The following is a 16,990-nucleotide window of genomic DNA, read 5'->3' as shown; positions in this document are numbered from 1 at the left end:
AATTTTAATTTAATGTCATAAATTTGTTGAATTCACCATGATTTTGATCTAAAAATATGCCCCATATAAAATGATGTGATGCAAGTCCATGAGAAGCTGGCCATTGTTATAGACTAAATGATACAATGATCTAAAACAGCTGTCTTTTTTAACTTACAGAAATTTGATATAATCGTATTTAATAGGACTGTACAATAATCTGATGAACTTTATTATAGGTGAACCTATCAGTAAGCCTCCTACCCCCAGGCCAGACCTACCAGTGTGTATTTGATACCACAGCTGTCAATGCCACAGTCACTGGGGAGAACATGGTGACATGTGGCACACCCACCAGCCTACCTACTATACCAACTGGGGATGGTAAGGAGGACTGTCATTGACTACATTATTTATTGTACCACCAGCGTTAGCGCTGGCGGTACACATGGTTTCGGTCCCATCCGGATCGTTCCGCCGGCTCTGCCGGCTCCGCCGGACGGCTACCGTTACCGCTTCTCCTCCTAGGCGGTAAGGTCCCCCGTACCCATCTCTTGGATTTAGGTCACCTATAATCTCAACTCGTTCCACGTAAAATTTGGGCTTTGTCGGTATTGGGGTCTGGGTGTGGCACTCATTGAAATGCACCCTTGTCCAAAAATGGCAAAATTAAATGCTAATTATCTACCCTACGGAAGGGGTTATGGGAAAAATTTCTACAGACGGCTTTCCAAAAGTCATATGTGTAGATTTCAAATATGCCCTTGGATTTGACCTTTGACCTTTACTTCAAGGTCAAACGGGCCAAAATTTTCAAAAAAATTAAATTTTTTACGAAAAAAAATTTTTTTGCCCTGTTATTCAGACACCACACAGACTTAACCAATAATATTATTGGAAAGTGTTACCCTTCAGGTCATCTTTCATCTCCGTGAATTTGGGGTCAATTGGTGCATTTTCACGGGAGTAGCGGCCATAAGATGCCGAAACTGAAAACTGTCTCTAATTCGGGAACCGTTAATGCTAGAGACCCATTCTTTTTTGCATTTTGTAGAGCATGTAAAGCCCAACACTGGATGTGGTCTCCGTTTTTTTGTATTCCGTACGGTTTTCAAGTTATGCTGTATCAAAAAGTACATAATGGTGGTGAAAGCAAAATGTGCAGTACGGTAATGGATAATAAATTTTGAACTCTGGAAAAATAAAACATAAGGCTTGGCAAAGCAGACGACTTGTGGTCAAAAATGACATTATTTCATCAAATTTGAACTTCTGGAACTTCAGAGCACCTCCCATTTCAAGAATTTTGACCAAAATGACCTTTTCTTTATTTTAATTAATTTTTGCTGTAGGAAATTTATGGCACATTAAGGTAATTCCAAAATTATAACATTTAGTCCTTTATATCTCCAAAACTGGCAGAGATAGGTCCATAGTTACTATTGAAGTTGAATAGGAAGTTATATACTGGCAATCTAAATGTGACCTTGAAATTGACCTTTGACCTACTTTTCACCATGAATTGAACTTTGCAAATTTTGCTTCCCTTATATCTCCAAAACTGGCAGAGATAGGTCCATAGTTTCTATTGAACTTGAATATGAAGTCATATACTGACAATCTAAATGTGACCTTGAAATTGACCTTTGACCTACTTTTCACCATGAACTGAACTTTGCAAATTTTGCTTCCCTTTTATCTCCAAAACTGGCAGAGATAGGTCCATAGTTTCTATTGAACTTGAATATGAAGTCATATACTGACAATCTAAATGTGATCTTGAAATTGACCTTCGACCTACTTTTCATCATGAACTGAACTTTGCAAATTTTGCTTCTCTTTTATCTCCAAAACTGGCAGAGATAGGTCCATAGTTTCTATTGAAGTTGAATAGGAAGTCATATACTGGCAATCTTACTGTGACCTTCAAATTGACCTTTGACCTACTTTTCACCATGAATTGAACTTTGCAAATTTTGCTTCCCTTTTATCTCCAAAACTGGCAGAGATAGGTCCATAGTTACTATTGAAGTTGAATAGGAAGTCATATACTGGCAATCTAAATGTGACCTTGAAATTGACCTTTGACCTACTTTTCACCATGAATTGAACTTTGCAAATTTTGCTTCCCTTTTATCTCGAAAACTGGCAGAGATAGGTCCATAGTTACTATTGTATTGAATAGGAAGTCATATACTGGCAATCTTACTGTGACCTTGAAATTGACCTTTGACCTACTTTTCACCATGAATTGAACTTTGCAAATTTTGCTCCCTTTTTATCTCCAAAACTGGCAGAGATAGGTCCATAGTTACTGTTGTATTGAATAGGAAGTCATATACTGGCAATCTAAATGTGACCTTAAAATTGACCTTTGACCTACTTTTCACCATGAACTGAACTTTGCAAATTTTGCTTCCCTTTTATCTCCAAATTTACGCTGTATCAAATAGTACATATTGGTGGTGAAAGCAAAATGTGCAGTACGGTAATGGATAATTAATTTTGAACTCCAGAAAAACAAAACATAAGGCTTGGCAAAGCAGGCAACTTGTTGTCAAAAATGACATTGTTTCATCAAATTAGAACACCTGGAACTTCAGAGCACCTCCCATTTCAAGAATTTTGACCAAAATGACCTTTTCTTTATTTTAATTAATTTTTTCTGTAGGAAATTTATGGCACATTATGGTAACTGCAAAATTATAACATTTAGTCCCTTATATCTCCAAAACTGGCAGAGATAGGTCCATAGTTACTATTGAAGTTGAATAGAAAGTCATATACTGGCAATCTTACTGTGACCTTGAAATTGACCTTTGACCTACTTTTCACCATGAACTGAACTTTGCAAATTTTGCTTCCCTTTTATCTCCAAAACTGGCAGAGATAGGTCCATAGTTACTATTGAACTTGAATATGAAGTCATATACTGACAATCTAAATGTGACCTTGAAATTGGCCTTTGACCTACTTTTCACCATGAACTGAACTTTGCAAATTTTGCTTCCCTTTTATCTCCAAAACTGGCAGAGATAGGTCCATAATTACTATTGAACTTGAATAGGATGTCATATACTGGCAATGTTACTGTGACCTTGAAATTGACCTTTGACCTACTTTTCATCATGAACTGAACTTTGCAAATTTTGCTTCCCTTTTATCTCCAAAACTGGCAGAGATAGCTCCATAGTTACTATTGAAGTCTAATAGGAATCATATACTGGCAATGTTACTGTGACCTTGAAATTGACCTTTGACCTACTTTTCACCATGAACTGAACTTTGCAAATTTTGCTTCCCTTTTATCTCCAAAACTGGCATAGATAGGTCCATAGTTACTGTTGTATTGAATAGGAAGTCATACTGGCAATCTAAATGTGACCTTGAAATTGACCTTTGACCTACTTTTCACCATGAACTGAACTTTGCAAATTTTGCTTCCCTTTTATCTCCAAAACTGGCAGAGATAGGTCCATAGATACTATTGAACTTGAATAGGAAGTCGTATACTGGCAATCTAAATGTGACCTTGAAATTGACCTTTGACCTACTTTTCACCATGAACTGAACTTTGCAAATTTTGCTTCCCTTTTATCTCCCAAAGTGGCACAGATAGGTCCATAGTTACTATTGAACTAGAATAGAAAGTCATATACTGGCAATCTTAATGTGACCTTGAAATTGACCTTTGACCTACTTTTTACCATGAACTGAACTTTCCAAATTTTGCTTTCCTTTTATCTCCAAAACTGGCAGAGATAGGTCCATAGTTACTATTGAACTTGAATAGGAAGTCATACACTGGCAATCTAAATGTGACCTTGAAATTGACCTTTGACCTACTTTTCACCATGAACTGAACTTTGCAAATTTTGCTTCCCTTTTATCTCCAAAACTGGCAGAGATAGGTCCATAGTTACTATTGAAGTTGAATAGAAAGTCATATACTGACCATTTTTATGTACAGACACAGATGTGTCTGTACATATTGCCATCACCTGCGTCTGTCGTCGCCGTCGTCGCCGATGCCGGCGCCGTGCACTTTCAGCGTTAACACGATAAGTGGAAGACAGTTTTACTTTTTGGCTTTATATTTACAGAGCTGATGAATATTCATAAAACGCAGGTCAAGTTCGAAAATCAGCATGATCCAGCCATTATTGTAGAAGTTATGCTGTTTTTTCACTTTTCAGCATATATACAACACTGTTAACACATTTCAAGGAAAACCGATAGGCCTGTTGTCATGAAACTCACAGGAGCAATCAATCTTACTAAAATGCAGGTCAAGTTCGAAAATCGGCACGATCGGGCAACTATTTTAGTAGTTATGCTATTTTTTCACTTTTTAGCATATATGCAACACTGTATACACAATATAAGAAAAACAGATAGGCCAATTGTCATTTAAACTCACAGGAGTGGTCAATCTTACTAAAATGTAGGTTGAGTTTGAAAATTAGCATAATTAGGACATTATTTTAGAAGTTATGCTGTTTTTTCACATTTCCTTAGATTCAGTTCTTAGGCATGTTAACAGTTTCATTATTTAATTAATAAGAAATGTAAAAGTGTTTGTTTGACATTTTCTGCATCTTTACAACATTGTTAGTTGATTTCATAAAAATTATGGTAAACTTGTTATCATGTATTGTGTAATAAAGTGTCAAAAAAGGAAATAAACTCATATCATTGCAGTTTGTCAGATTTAATCATTCACTATGTTCAGAATCTCAGAATGGACGAAATTGGACATTTAACACTGTTCTATTGATATTTTTCCCATCTCATAAATTTTCTTAGTTGATCATATAAAAATGGCAGTAAACTGTTAATTTTGTTTTATGTTAAAAAATTGTTAAAAATGAAAAAAAAAAAAAAAACATTTCAGAACCGTGCTGTCTTGTCTGTATTTCCACATAAGCAGTTGTATTGTTTTTTATGTCTTTAAACATTATGTAATATTATTTTATGCACTGTCATCATTTTTCAAAAATTGAGACTTTCATCATGTGAATTTGAACTCTCATGGTCCTGAAACTGTAATCTTATTGAAGGGGTGGATTGAGACCATCTTCTGGGTCTTCCGGAAGACGGTCAGGTTATTAAGTTTATATTGACTGGTATCTATTTTTTTTCTGTTGGAAGACCATAAAAATGGGGGATGGATCAACATAGATACTTTGGAATACTATCAGAAAATATCTCTGGGTTCGCTCCTGTTATTGACCATGGTACCTGTTATGCATGATTAGAATTCAGTGTTGACTGACAGTGCTATTATAAGCATTATTTATTATTGCATCAAAATTGACAAAATGACCTATTTTGCATCTTTATTTTCTGTTTTTTGTCTGTACATTTGACAGCTTTGCTGCCTTGTTAATTATATTTTTTTGTATATTTTGAGAACTCCTGTTGATTGCATTTTATAGAGCTTGTCAAGCACAAGACTGGTGATGGTTTCCCTTTTTGGAGGGGGGGGTCCATACGAATGCGCTTACTCCAGCTGGTGGTACAATATCCGGAGGCGGTATCGCCTCTCTGATCCTCTAGTTACTACTTTGTTAAAAAGTCCTATTTAAAGTTTTCTGCCATTTTGGGCATATTTGAACGGTATTGTTTGAGCAATTTTATAAGTCATACTGATATCAGTTTCTTATTTAAATTCTGTTAATACTTATGTTCCAGACAATCTCAGCTCACTCTTGAAGCATTTTTTATATTCATATTCCAGATCACATCACCATAACCCTGTCCATCAAGTCATTGACTACAGGAGTGAAGTTCTTGACAACCAACTTCACATACTTTGACTGCGGGGCACATTCTGGGTACGTATAAATTTCACAAATTGTGACATTGCTAAACACTTTAATAGTACATCATAAAGTAGTTTGTGTACACAGCATTTTACTGGTCATCAAGTTCAGTTGGTGATTTATTCAGAAAACTGCCATCAAATTAATGACCAAGTAGTGATGTTTGATGTTTAGTAGATTAACTTGTCATTTGTTGCTTTTCTTGACATTTACTGCTACTATCTCTGAATAATTGATGAAATTGTGAAGGATATTTTATATGGGATATAAAAACATGCTGTAAATTGGCTTTGTATCTTCCTCAGGTGTGTGTCCTGTACCAGCAGTAGTTGGGCTTGTGACTGGTGTATATATGCTAACAGGTGCACCCATGCCAGCAGTACTTGTAGTCCTAGTGGAGGGGTGATACCAGGACAGAATGTAAGTCACCACATGAGACTTTCTCATGTTATGTTCATATCTTAATGGTATGGTTTATGTAGAGTGATGTAAAGACAGGTCAAAATGTGAATACAATGAAAGGAAATTGTAGATTTATTTTAAGTTGTATGTATACAGCAATGTATGATTTGGCACTTCAGATGTAAGCAAAATGTGTTTTGTTTTCTTTGAGGTATACTAGTTGGCATCCATCATATAAGACTAATGTATGATTGGTTTAAAATATTTCTTATGTTGAAAAACCTGTATTTAATGAGGGAGTATAAAGAAAGAAACAAGCCATCTAAATAAATTTTGTGGAAAGAATGTCAACTGGACTTCAGACTATTTTTGTCTTTCTGCATTCCTTATAGTTCTAAAAAATCACGAGACTTCATATTGGCTCTGTTCTACATACTTATCAAATAATATACACATTATTTCAGAGCCATGTCAATTCGGGTATCAAAGGTCCCACCCTTTGTCCCCAGCTCCTACCACGTGCTGAGGACATCCTGTTACCTGCTGGTGTCACCAAGGTGATCTCACTGAGTGGGAAGAACCTACCTGTGCCGCAGGTGAGTATTGCAGTTTGTACTGTGTTTACGAATAGGTTTATATTTGTGAGATTATTTTTGTTAAAGATTAATTAATAAAATGTTAAGTCAAATAGTTGACAAATTAAATTGTTGTTGCTTTTATATTGAAATTGTTTATTTTTGATAGTTATTTTACCCTTCCATCAAGGAAGATTGGCCTTTGCTAAAAAGTCACTGGCAGTTATGTTAACCTTAATTGTAGTTTTAGAAAAAATAATTATTGAAAAAAATATGTTAAAGACTCATGTTATTGTCCAATTCCAGGCCGGCCAAATTGGTTATCAGTGTAAGATAGGCACTAACACAGTCCCAGCCACCAGACAGAATGATAGTGCTATAGACTGCCAGAGCCACGCTGTGAGTATACTATAGACATGGTACTTCACATCTCATAAGATACTGAGCATAGTATTAGTTCGGAGAAGGGTAAATATCAGATATTAGCTTCACCTGTGTCATTACACCTCTAGTTTGCAAAGAGTCTCCAGAATCACTAAGGGTTTTACTGTGTAACCTTATCAATAGACGTATATTGACACACATTAGTCCAACATTTGGTCAAAGGTTGCTCTTTTTTAAACACAGGTATAGTGATTCCATCAAGTCCACTACCATTTACATTTTAAAGTGATGTTTTTTTTTAAATAAATGTAATAGGTAGAAAATGTTCATACTTTTTTTTTTTTAAACGAAAATGACAAATTTTCTGCTGTTTGAGCTTTGTTTGTTGATTGTATTTGTTACTGTTAAATTGGGTGTTTGTCTGTATTTAATGGTGGTTTTCCATTCATTCCAGTATGTGTACACAGCCATCACAGGCCAGGAGAGGCATGAAATCCAAGTAATCTGGAATAATAACCATATGATAGATCAACCCACTGGCTCTCAAGTCAGTGGTATGTATTGTAAACCATTCTCCTTTCTCAAATGTTGTACTGAGTATTTGTAAGGGTTTTAATGTGTAAATACGTAATTACATGATCTAGGTTAACCCTGTGAAAAAAAATAAATTTGACATGTAGTTCAGAAGATTAGGTTTGTGTTTTTTTAATGGCAGTGGACATTACTGTTATTGTTTTCTATGGCAGCTACCGTGTACTGCACAAGTGAATAACATAACTGGGTAGTTTTTGTGATACATTTTTTTGGTAATTATTGTATACTGTTACACAATGATGTCTCTGTTATTTCAGCAATCTTGTACAAGTGTGACATCATGGGCACCACATGTGGCACATGTATTGGTGGTGTGAATACAAAGTTTGGCTGTGCTTTCTGTGGAGGGACGTGCAAGTATCGCCCAACATGTAGTGTACCGGCTGAGAGCACCTGCCCCGATGTCATTATTAACTGGGTTAGTATGGTTATATACAGTAAACAGAATATCATTCTCATCCTTCAGCCTTATGTTTTCACTTAAAAGAAAAAAACATTAATTGGTGATTATCTTAATCTTAGAGTGTAACATAAAATATGTTTGCAGTAAGCTACAACAAGTACTGCTATATGATTGTCTAGACTTTTTTATTTGATGAACATGATTACAAGTTTCTAGGTTACATACAAAGCTCTGTTGTTCATGAGAAATAATTATGGCATAGTGAAAAAGTTAGCAGAGGATTTTGTCATAGAAATTGTCAGGTTTTTAAAAACTTAGACATTTTCTTTCATCCAGGTTTCCCCCTTGAGTGCCCCAGTTGAAGGTCACACCAAGGTCACCATCAATGGCACCAATTTAGGCACCTCTGATACCAGTATACCCACTGTTAGACTGGCTGGAGTGGCCTGTAGACCTGTTGTAGAAGATTATGTGGTCTCAAAGAGGTAAGAAACTATAGTAAACTTGAGGTATTTTTTCTCTAACGAGTAATGTGTCTAAACTAGTACAATTCTCATTGTGTTGTTCTCCAAAATTTCCTCTACTTTCAGAATATAAGAAATATGTAACCATTATATGGCAGTTTATTATTGGTTTCTTGGAAATTTTTGTCTTATATGGCTAAAAGTTGCTACTGTAACAGTTTTTGTAAGATTTTACGCGACATTTCCTAATTTGTATCGGAAATTAATTTTTTCTTGATGTTTTTTGGACAAATGTGGCCACAGGACCGTGTGAGATCAAATACCTACAGGGCCATTTCTTTCCTTTTTTTTTCTTAATCCTAAATCATGTCTGATTCCAGAATTGTGTGTACAGCAACGGAAGCTCCAGGCAGGTTGCCCAGGAATGGTTCCATAGAGGTCCAGCTCCAGGGTTTAGGCAGGGTGTACAACTACTCCAAACAGTTCAGATATGTGGTGAGTAGATGTTTAAAAATACAGCTATATCCACATCATTGGTCTTGATGGGAATGTGAAATGCCAAAAGTGGCAGAATATTTAGTTTGCCGCATTAAATGAGTACATTTTGGTGATATTTTGCCAATTTAAAATTGATTCTGGTGTCATGATGTTATCTTTAATTTTGAGTGTGTTTTTGGTTGCCCTTTTCAGGACCCCAAGCTGGAGACAGTGTTCCCAGTGAAAGGCCCCATGTCTGGTGGCACCAGGCTGACTGTGAGGGGGAAAGATCTTAATGCTGGCAACCTGGACAATATCAGCCTAACCCTTGGAGAAGAAATGTTGCCCTGTATTGTAGACAGGTAAGGATTCAACATACATTGTATGCATATGAGAATTGACAAGGAATATGAGAATTACTGTTTGGTTTCCATAATTGGCAACCTCTGCTTTCATATTCATTTCATTAATTTGGTAAATCTTTTGAAAAAGAATTATTGCTTTTGGTTAGACATGGTGACATAGGTATTATTTGCATGATATCCATAAACGATGTGTGGTTAATGTTATTTAAAGAAAGTTTTAGTGCCTAAATTGTCTTAATAACATAACAAACAATGAAAAACCAATCGATTTTGAAGAAAAAAAAAATCTATGAATAAAAGAGAAATTGCAAGACATACAACCATGGAAATTCAGTTTGTTTTGATTGCCAAGAGGACAGCAGAGTTGTTTAAAGAGAAAGACTTTGTTACATTTCCAGAAGCACCATTGGCAGCCATTCCACCATTTGTGACACTCCAGACGTGGATAGGCCAAAGGTCGTGACCTCTGTCAGGATGTTCTTTGATGGCAGTGTACGAATGCTGGACCAGAACCCCTTCACGTACACCGAGGACCCTGTGGTGGAAAAAATTATGCCACTGGCCAGTTTTCTAAGGTAACCGATATAAGTATATTATGTTGATCAGTGACAGGGAAAGCTTGGGTAAGAAAGCTGAAAAGATTTATTCACTGATGTCATGTCCAGAAGTGAATATTGTTAATAAATCAAACAGTATATCATTTTGTGTGACATTAATTCACCATCATATTTAGGGATTTAATTTATATAATATATGGTATTATATTACATATTTTCAAAATCCTTGCCTTAGAAATGACAATATATTTAGGCAAACACATTTGAAATACTTCTGCATGTGGTAATTAGTGTCATGCATTTGTTTATTTCATTAATTTGAAATCACAGTTTTGACATGCATTGCTGTTTGATTTCAGTGGAGGCAGAAATCTGACTATCACAGGAAAAAACTTTGATTCCGTTCAACAACCACAAATGTTTGTGTGGAATGGCAATGAAAAGATCATGAAAACAGTGAGTTTTCAGCTACGTGCCAAGTTTATACCTTGTATAATTATGAAATACTTATGAAATTAGCTTTAAGAATGTACATTGTAATTATGATAAATTCCTACTGAGAAAGTTTAACCAGAAAATTTACTAAGATATAAAAAAATGATCAAAACCTTGAACTTCAAAGCATATTTTTACATGTAAAATAAGAATTTTAAGATGATTTTAGAATTAAGCTTTTGTTTTAGCTTTAATATATATACCAAAAACTAATGAAATGATAAAATAAAAATGGTGAAAATACATCTCATAAAAAGGAACCTTTTGTGTTTGCATGTGTCTCCAAAACATGACATCTCATCTTCCAGGACTGTAAGCACGTCCCTGAGATGAGAGACACCGTTATCACCTGTCCCTCTCCCAGAGCTCCCTCTAGTGTCAAAGCAACGGCACCCCCTACAGTGTCCAGTCTACGCTACAAGAGGCAAGCAGACGAGAACAACAGGGTCAAGATTGGACTCATAATGGATGGGGTGGTTTCGGTTCAAAATTTGACCAATATCACCAACACTCTGCTGTATGTGGTGGACCCTGTGTTTTCCAATCTGACCAGTGATGGCTCCGTTTATATTCAGGAGGGCACCAACTTGGTGATTAATGTGAGTTGATGATAGTTTGCGTTTTAGGAGGAAAATTATAAAGTTAGAAAATGGGAGAAATAAGATGACCAAAATAATATATTTTATTCAGCTTGATTTGTATGCTATGATTCTGTTATTTTTATCTTTGTGCAGAATTCATTATGTAAGAAATCATACTTTTTATGCAGTTATTATATCTTTGCAGGTATAATTTTACATCTGTTAGCAAAAATGTAAAAAAAAAAATTTTTAAAGATTTTTATAGCTACTTTTTTTAGCCTCTCTTCTACAGTTCAAAATTGCAATTTTAGGGCCAATTCCTGAACCTGGCTGCTTCCAAGATGGATGTGACAGTTTTGATAGGGGGAGTGCCCTGTAACGTGACCTCCATATCTAGCAATCAGTTGGTGTGTACCGTACCCAGCTCCCAGCCAGAGGGGAAGGACAAGAATCCACCTGTTGTCACGGTAAATATACTCCCCAATGTCCTCTGGTCTGAGAAAAAGAGATTTAATGGGCTGTTTGTACTTAGTACTAGTAGAGGGGGGGTATCATCATGGAGGTCTATAAAGGGGATAGCACATGATGTCATGAGCAGTAACTCGAGCCAAGCCAAGCCAAGTCTAGAAATAACACGCAACCCCATGTGAGTTTGGAATTCCAATTAGCCAGTTAAAGCTCATTCAATTATGACAGAAAAGATCCTCTACACGCGTACCCTAGCATATCTTCTAGAATTAAATTTTCATGGCCTTACAAAGGGTGAAACCACCAGGTAAATACATCACTTGTTTTACTGTACTAAATATACAGGGATTCATCTCCACAGGTAAAGATGGGCAACCTGAACTTCCAAGTGGGAAGCTTGAAGTACAAGCAGGAGAGCGAGGGGGCGCTACCTCCCTGGGTGATAGGCCTCATTGTGGGGGTCGTTGTGGTTCTCCTCGTCATCATCATCGTCATTATCATCTACAACAGGAGGCGGGCAATGAAAGCAAGGCAGGAGTACAAGAAGGTGCAAATGCAGCTGGATACACTGGAGAGTAATGTGAGGAATGAGTGCAAACAAGGTAAGACAAAGGTGGTACACACAGTGATGATACTCTCACCTAGTACGAATTGATGGGCACAGTTTTAGTATAGTATATTTTGGGCTTTTTTGAAAAGCAGTGCATTTAATGTGAAGATATGACAATTATATATTTATGTATTTTCCTTGTTTGGTCCGATTTGCCATTGAAATTGAATAATACAGTTTTTGGACTCTTTCATTTTGGAAAAAAAAAATCAAAATTATGCCAGAATACGAACAGATATGTGTTAATAATTGTGAGAGCATCATATTGTAAAACCTTCACTTTACTCACTGGAAGTTGAAACCGAGTTGTTTTGAAATAATAGATAAGTTAAAAGTTCTTAAGTTAATTCTACAAATATTTTCAGATTATTTTCTTTATCAGTAATGTAAAGTTTAATTTTTATATTTTTATTAAATGAGAGTGAGCACTTCTTTTGCAACACTGCAATGTAGCTAATTTAGACCATTTCTGCAATTCAACTTTTAACAATTGATATTTGTTGTGAAGTCATTGCATAGAATGTGCAAAAAGGGTGGGCAAAGCCTTCAGCTTATTTTGGAAAGTGGATGAGTTTGAACCTTTGAAAAAATATTTCTAAACCTTTGGGTGGTGGGTATCTTATATCAAAATGCAAATAATAGGTAGTTGCCATAACAGTAGATCTAATATTATATGTTATATTTACATTTTTGTATTGGGTAAAAGGAGTGAGGGATACTGTTTGGTTTGACACAATGTTTTTAACGGGTTAAATTAATTGGTGGTGGTGGTGTCAGTTTTTGTCTATGCCCTTAAAATTCTCCAAGGCTTGGGTTTTCACATTATTGAGGTAACATGTATGTGCTCTGAGGTTTAATGAAAGTTTTTATTTTGTAAGAAAGTATTTATTATGAATTATTTATGAAACAAAAATATCACCGAGTTCGCCTCTGTCCCCAAAGCTTTTAAATCCTTGCTTGACTACAAAACTTTACTTTTGCTTTTGTTTTTTGCACGATGAATGCATATTTTTTTATCACAATATCTCTTGAATCATTTGGCTGTTGTATTTTATCACATAAAATTGTTGTTTTGTTGATGTATACCCCCCCCCCCTTGCCGCGCACCATCTGATGGATTTTTTTGTGTGAAATTTTCTGTAGTCCAACTACAAAATTGATTTGATTTTGTTGATTATTTTCTCTTTATGTTGACTGCTTCAAGTCCAACTTGCAGATTTTTCCATTTGTTTATTACTCTGCATTTTTGTATCACAGTGATTAAGTTTAATTTGATTTTTGTTGTGTTTTTTCCTGCTTTTTTAAAGCCAAATTTTAGCTTTTTGCGAATTTGTTTTGCCTCACTGCTTCATACTAAGCTTGTACTGACCATAGCACTTTTTATCTGTATTTTCATTTTGTGTGTTCTGTGAGTCATGTCTGTCCATATACATACTTCAGTTTGAAATATCAATTATAACTCAAAAGAGCATCAAAAACGTCAGGCTTTAACAGAAATGACTATATGAAATCAGGAAAATATTGGTTCCAATAGCATATTGTCAAACAAACTTCATTTTTTGTATTTCACAAAATGCTTATGGCTCTTAATTGCTTCATGAAGCCTTTTAAAAAAGATGTTAATTTGGCACAAGAGAAAACTATTCTAGCAAAATTTCAGAACATAATGGTTGAGTTTTGTGAAATAATGAAAAAAGAAAGCAGAAATTTGAAAAGAGAATGAAATTATAATAAAAAATAAAAAGATTTGCAAAGAAAAAAGGAAGAAATTAACATGAAAAAAATTAAGATAAGAGGAAAAATTTTAATGAAACCAAAGAAATGAAGTATGATCATGCACATGTCACAGAGACCTGCCTCACAGAACCTCACCTATCTCCTTGCGGCGGCCTGATCCCATCCATTACCCTTTTGTTTACTGCCTGTTCTCACCAGCGTTCCTTTCTGCAGCCTTCGCGGAGCTGCAAACGGACATGTCTGACCTGACCAGTGACCTCATCGCCACGGGGATACCATATTGGGATTTCCATAGTTATGCATTCAAAGTGCTCTTCCCAAGACAGGCCTATCACCAGGTCTTGGATAGAATTGATGTAAGGGTCAAAGTTGTCTTTGAATATTTAGATAGCTACAGTGGATTAGTTTTTTAAGTAATATTATTATGAAGTAGAGAAACGTTCTTTTGAGTGATCATCTTAGAAGTTTTGTTTTTATGTAAAAATAACAGGTATCAGCCATTAGAAGTACCTCTTTACATAGGGTATCTGTTAAAATTTTCCATTTTAAACTAAATTCTTAAATGTTGCCATTGTGTTATGAACACCTGCCTTTGTAGAAGTTCATGACAAGATGATTGAAAAAAGTTTTTATATGTAACTGTAATTCTTTATTTTAATGTCTTTTTAGAAAAGAAATGATATTTAATATAGGTATAGAGTTCCATAAATATCAGATAGAATTAAGGAGAGATTTTATGTTAATTTTTCTCATATACATCCCAGGTTGACCCTGGCTCTAGGCCCAGTGTGGAGCAAGGCATGCGACAATTTGAACAGCTTCTGAACAATAAAGCCTTCCTTCTCGTCTTCATCAGAACCTTAGAGGCTCAGAAGGGGTTTGGTATCAAAGATAAGTAAGTAGCAATGTGCTTACTGCATGATTGATATTCCCTGCCAAGGACCATAGTGTAGAGGTTAAATATTGTTCTGACAGTGATTTGAAATCATTGAAAGTAAGGTTTTGACATCACAGAGACTAGGCTTAATGCTTTCCTTCTAATTTAAGATGTTGTTTACATCTTTAGATGAAAATTGCTGATAAACAGAATCATCTTGAGAATAAAGAGAAATGTGTTAGCTTTTAAAGGTCTTTTATAAGGTTTTTAACTAAATGTTTAATTTATTTTTCCAGAGTGAATGTAGCCTCCCTGCTGATGATCATATTCCTTAATAAAATGGACTATGCAACCGAGTAAGTTGCTTGTTGTGTGCTTCAAAAGAGACCAGATTATACTACCTGCTTTTATTGTGTACAAAATGTGAAAAAGAACAGGCTATTTCAGGGTTACAGTTTGAGTGTTACCTACTTTCAGTTCTAAATGAATTATAGTCATTAGGTGAAATATTGGCAATAGGCAGACAAACATCCACTGACATTAAATTCTGATCATTACCTTGTTTCCAGAGTGCTAAAGAGTCTACTTGAAGACCTAGTGGACAAGTCTGTGACAGGCAAGCATCCTAAACTGATGTTGAGGAGGACAGAGTCAGTGGTGGAGAAACTGCTAACAAACTGGCTCTCTTTGTCCCTGTATGGGTATCTGAAGGTAAACACAAAATTTGTGATACTGTATTTTTAATTGTGACTCACTTTATGAAGTATTAAGTGGAGGGAGGGCTGACAAGCTGCTTGTTGTAATCACTGTATGGATGCGTCAGATACAAATGCAATGACATGAGAATAAACAGAATGTTTTTGTAGAGATTCATATGAATAGGAGTGCCAGTTGTAAAAAAGAAAAGACAAATGCAATATGAAGCTGTGTTGTCATTTGATTTTATTTGTAGTTTTATGCAAATCCCTCTCACGCTTTCATTTGTCTCATCTCTCTATTTGATAATATAATTTTGAAATAAAATCAAGAGGACTTTCAGTATACGGCTGTAGTACATATTGATATAATGAATAGAGTTTGGGATGGGTTGGGGAGGGAGAGAAATTTATGTTAACCTTTATGCTTATGTAAGCCTTATTTTACAATATACAATCATGCAGTGCAACCCTCAACCTATTTCACCTCTGTCCTTCCTGTTCCAGACCTCCACAGGCAACCCTCTGTTCATGCTGTACAAGTCCATCAAGCACCAGATGGAGAAGGGTCCAGTGGATGTGGTCACTGCAGATGCCAGGTACTCCTTGTCTGAGGAGAGGCTGCTCAGAGAGAAAATAGAACTAAAGAGCATTGTGAGTACAGTGTTTTTTTTTTTCCTTTTTATGTACAGACACAGATGTGTCTGTACATATAGCCATCATCTGCGTCTGTCGTCGCCGTCGTCGCTGTCGCCGTCGCCGTCGCCGTGCACTTTTACCGATAACACGATAAGTGGAAAACCATTTTGCCTTTTGATTTGAAACTTGCAGAACTGATGAATATTCATAATACGCAGGTCAAGTTCGAAAATCAGCATGATCGGGTCACTCTTAGGGAATTTATGCTGTTTTTTCACTTTTTTCAACATATATGCAGCACCGATAACACGATAAGTGGAAAACCATTGTACCTTTTGGCTTGAAACTTACAGAACTGATGAATATTCATAATACGCAGGTCGAGTTCGAAAATCAGCATGATCGGGTCACTTATAGGGAATTTATGCTGTTTTTTCACTTTTTTCAGCATATATGCAGCACCGATAACACAATAAGTGGAAAACCATTTTACCTTTTGGCTTGAAACTTACAGAACTGATGAATATACATAATACGCAGGTCAAGTTCGAAAATCAGCGTGATTGGGTCATTTTTAGTGAATTTAGGCTATTTTTTCTCTTTTTTCAGCATATATGCAGCACGGATAACACCATAAATGGAAAACCATTTGACCTTTTGGCTTGAAACCTACAGAACTGATGAATATTCATAATACGCAGGTCAAGTTCGAAAATCAGCATGATTGGGTCATTTTTAGTGAATTTAGGCTATTTTTTCACTTTTTTTCAGCATTTTTGCAACACTGATAACACAATAAATGAAGAGCTGTTTTACCCTTTGGCTTGAAACTTACAGAACTGATAAATATTCATAATACGCAG

General features: G+C 35.7%; 1 protein-coding gene across 1 annotated transcript in view; it reads left to right on the top strand.

Annotated features, from left to right (window-relative positions):
- Positions 1-16,990, top strand: part of LOC106177824 (plexin-B) — a 34,070-nt gene that overhangs the window by 3,882 nt on the left and 13,198 nt on the right. The window contains exons 6-25 of the mRNA XM_087015186.1: positions 219-363; positions 5,720-5,816; positions 6,110-6,224; positions 6,671-6,802; positions 7,088-7,180; positions 7,620-7,719; positions 8,017-8,177; positions 8,499-8,647; positions 9,007-9,121; positions 9,317-9,465; positions 9,867-10,043; positions 10,385-10,481; positions 10,829-11,119; positions 11,413-11,568; positions 11,931-12,171; positions 14,115-14,272; positions 14,681-14,811; positions 15,090-15,149; positions 15,363-15,504; positions 15,996-16,142. Of these exons, the coding sequence (XP_086871312.1) occupies positions 219-363; positions 5,720-5,816; positions 6,110-6,224; positions 6,671-6,802; positions 7,088-7,180; positions 7,620-7,719; positions 8,017-8,177; positions 8,499-8,647; positions 9,007-9,121; positions 9,317-9,465; positions 9,867-10,043; positions 10,385-10,481; positions 10,829-11,119; positions 11,413-11,568; positions 11,931-12,171; positions 14,115-14,272; positions 14,681-14,811; positions 15,090-15,149; positions 15,363-15,504; positions 15,996-16,142 (2,856 nt within the window). The remainder of the gene's footprint in view (positions 1-218; positions 364-5,719; positions 5,817-6,109; positions 6,225-6,670; positions 6,803-7,087; positions 7,181-7,619; positions 7,720-8,016; positions 8,178-8,498; positions 8,648-9,006; positions 9,122-9,316; positions 9,466-9,866; positions 10,044-10,384; positions 10,482-10,828; positions 11,120-11,412; positions 11,569-11,930; positions 12,172-14,114; positions 14,273-14,680; positions 14,812-15,089; positions 15,150-15,362; positions 15,505-15,995; positions 16,143-16,990) is intronic.

The sequence above is a fragment of the Lingula anatina genome, chromosome 6 (assembly GCF_051362555.1).
Source record: "Lingula anatina isolate TDL-2025a chromosome 6, LinAna3.0, whole genome shotgun sequence".
NCBI classification, from domain to species: Eukaryota; Metazoa; Brachiopoda; class Lingulata; order Lingulida; family Lingulidae; genus Lingula; species Lingula anatina.
This window is presented reverse-complemented; position numbering and strand designations above follow the sequence as displayed.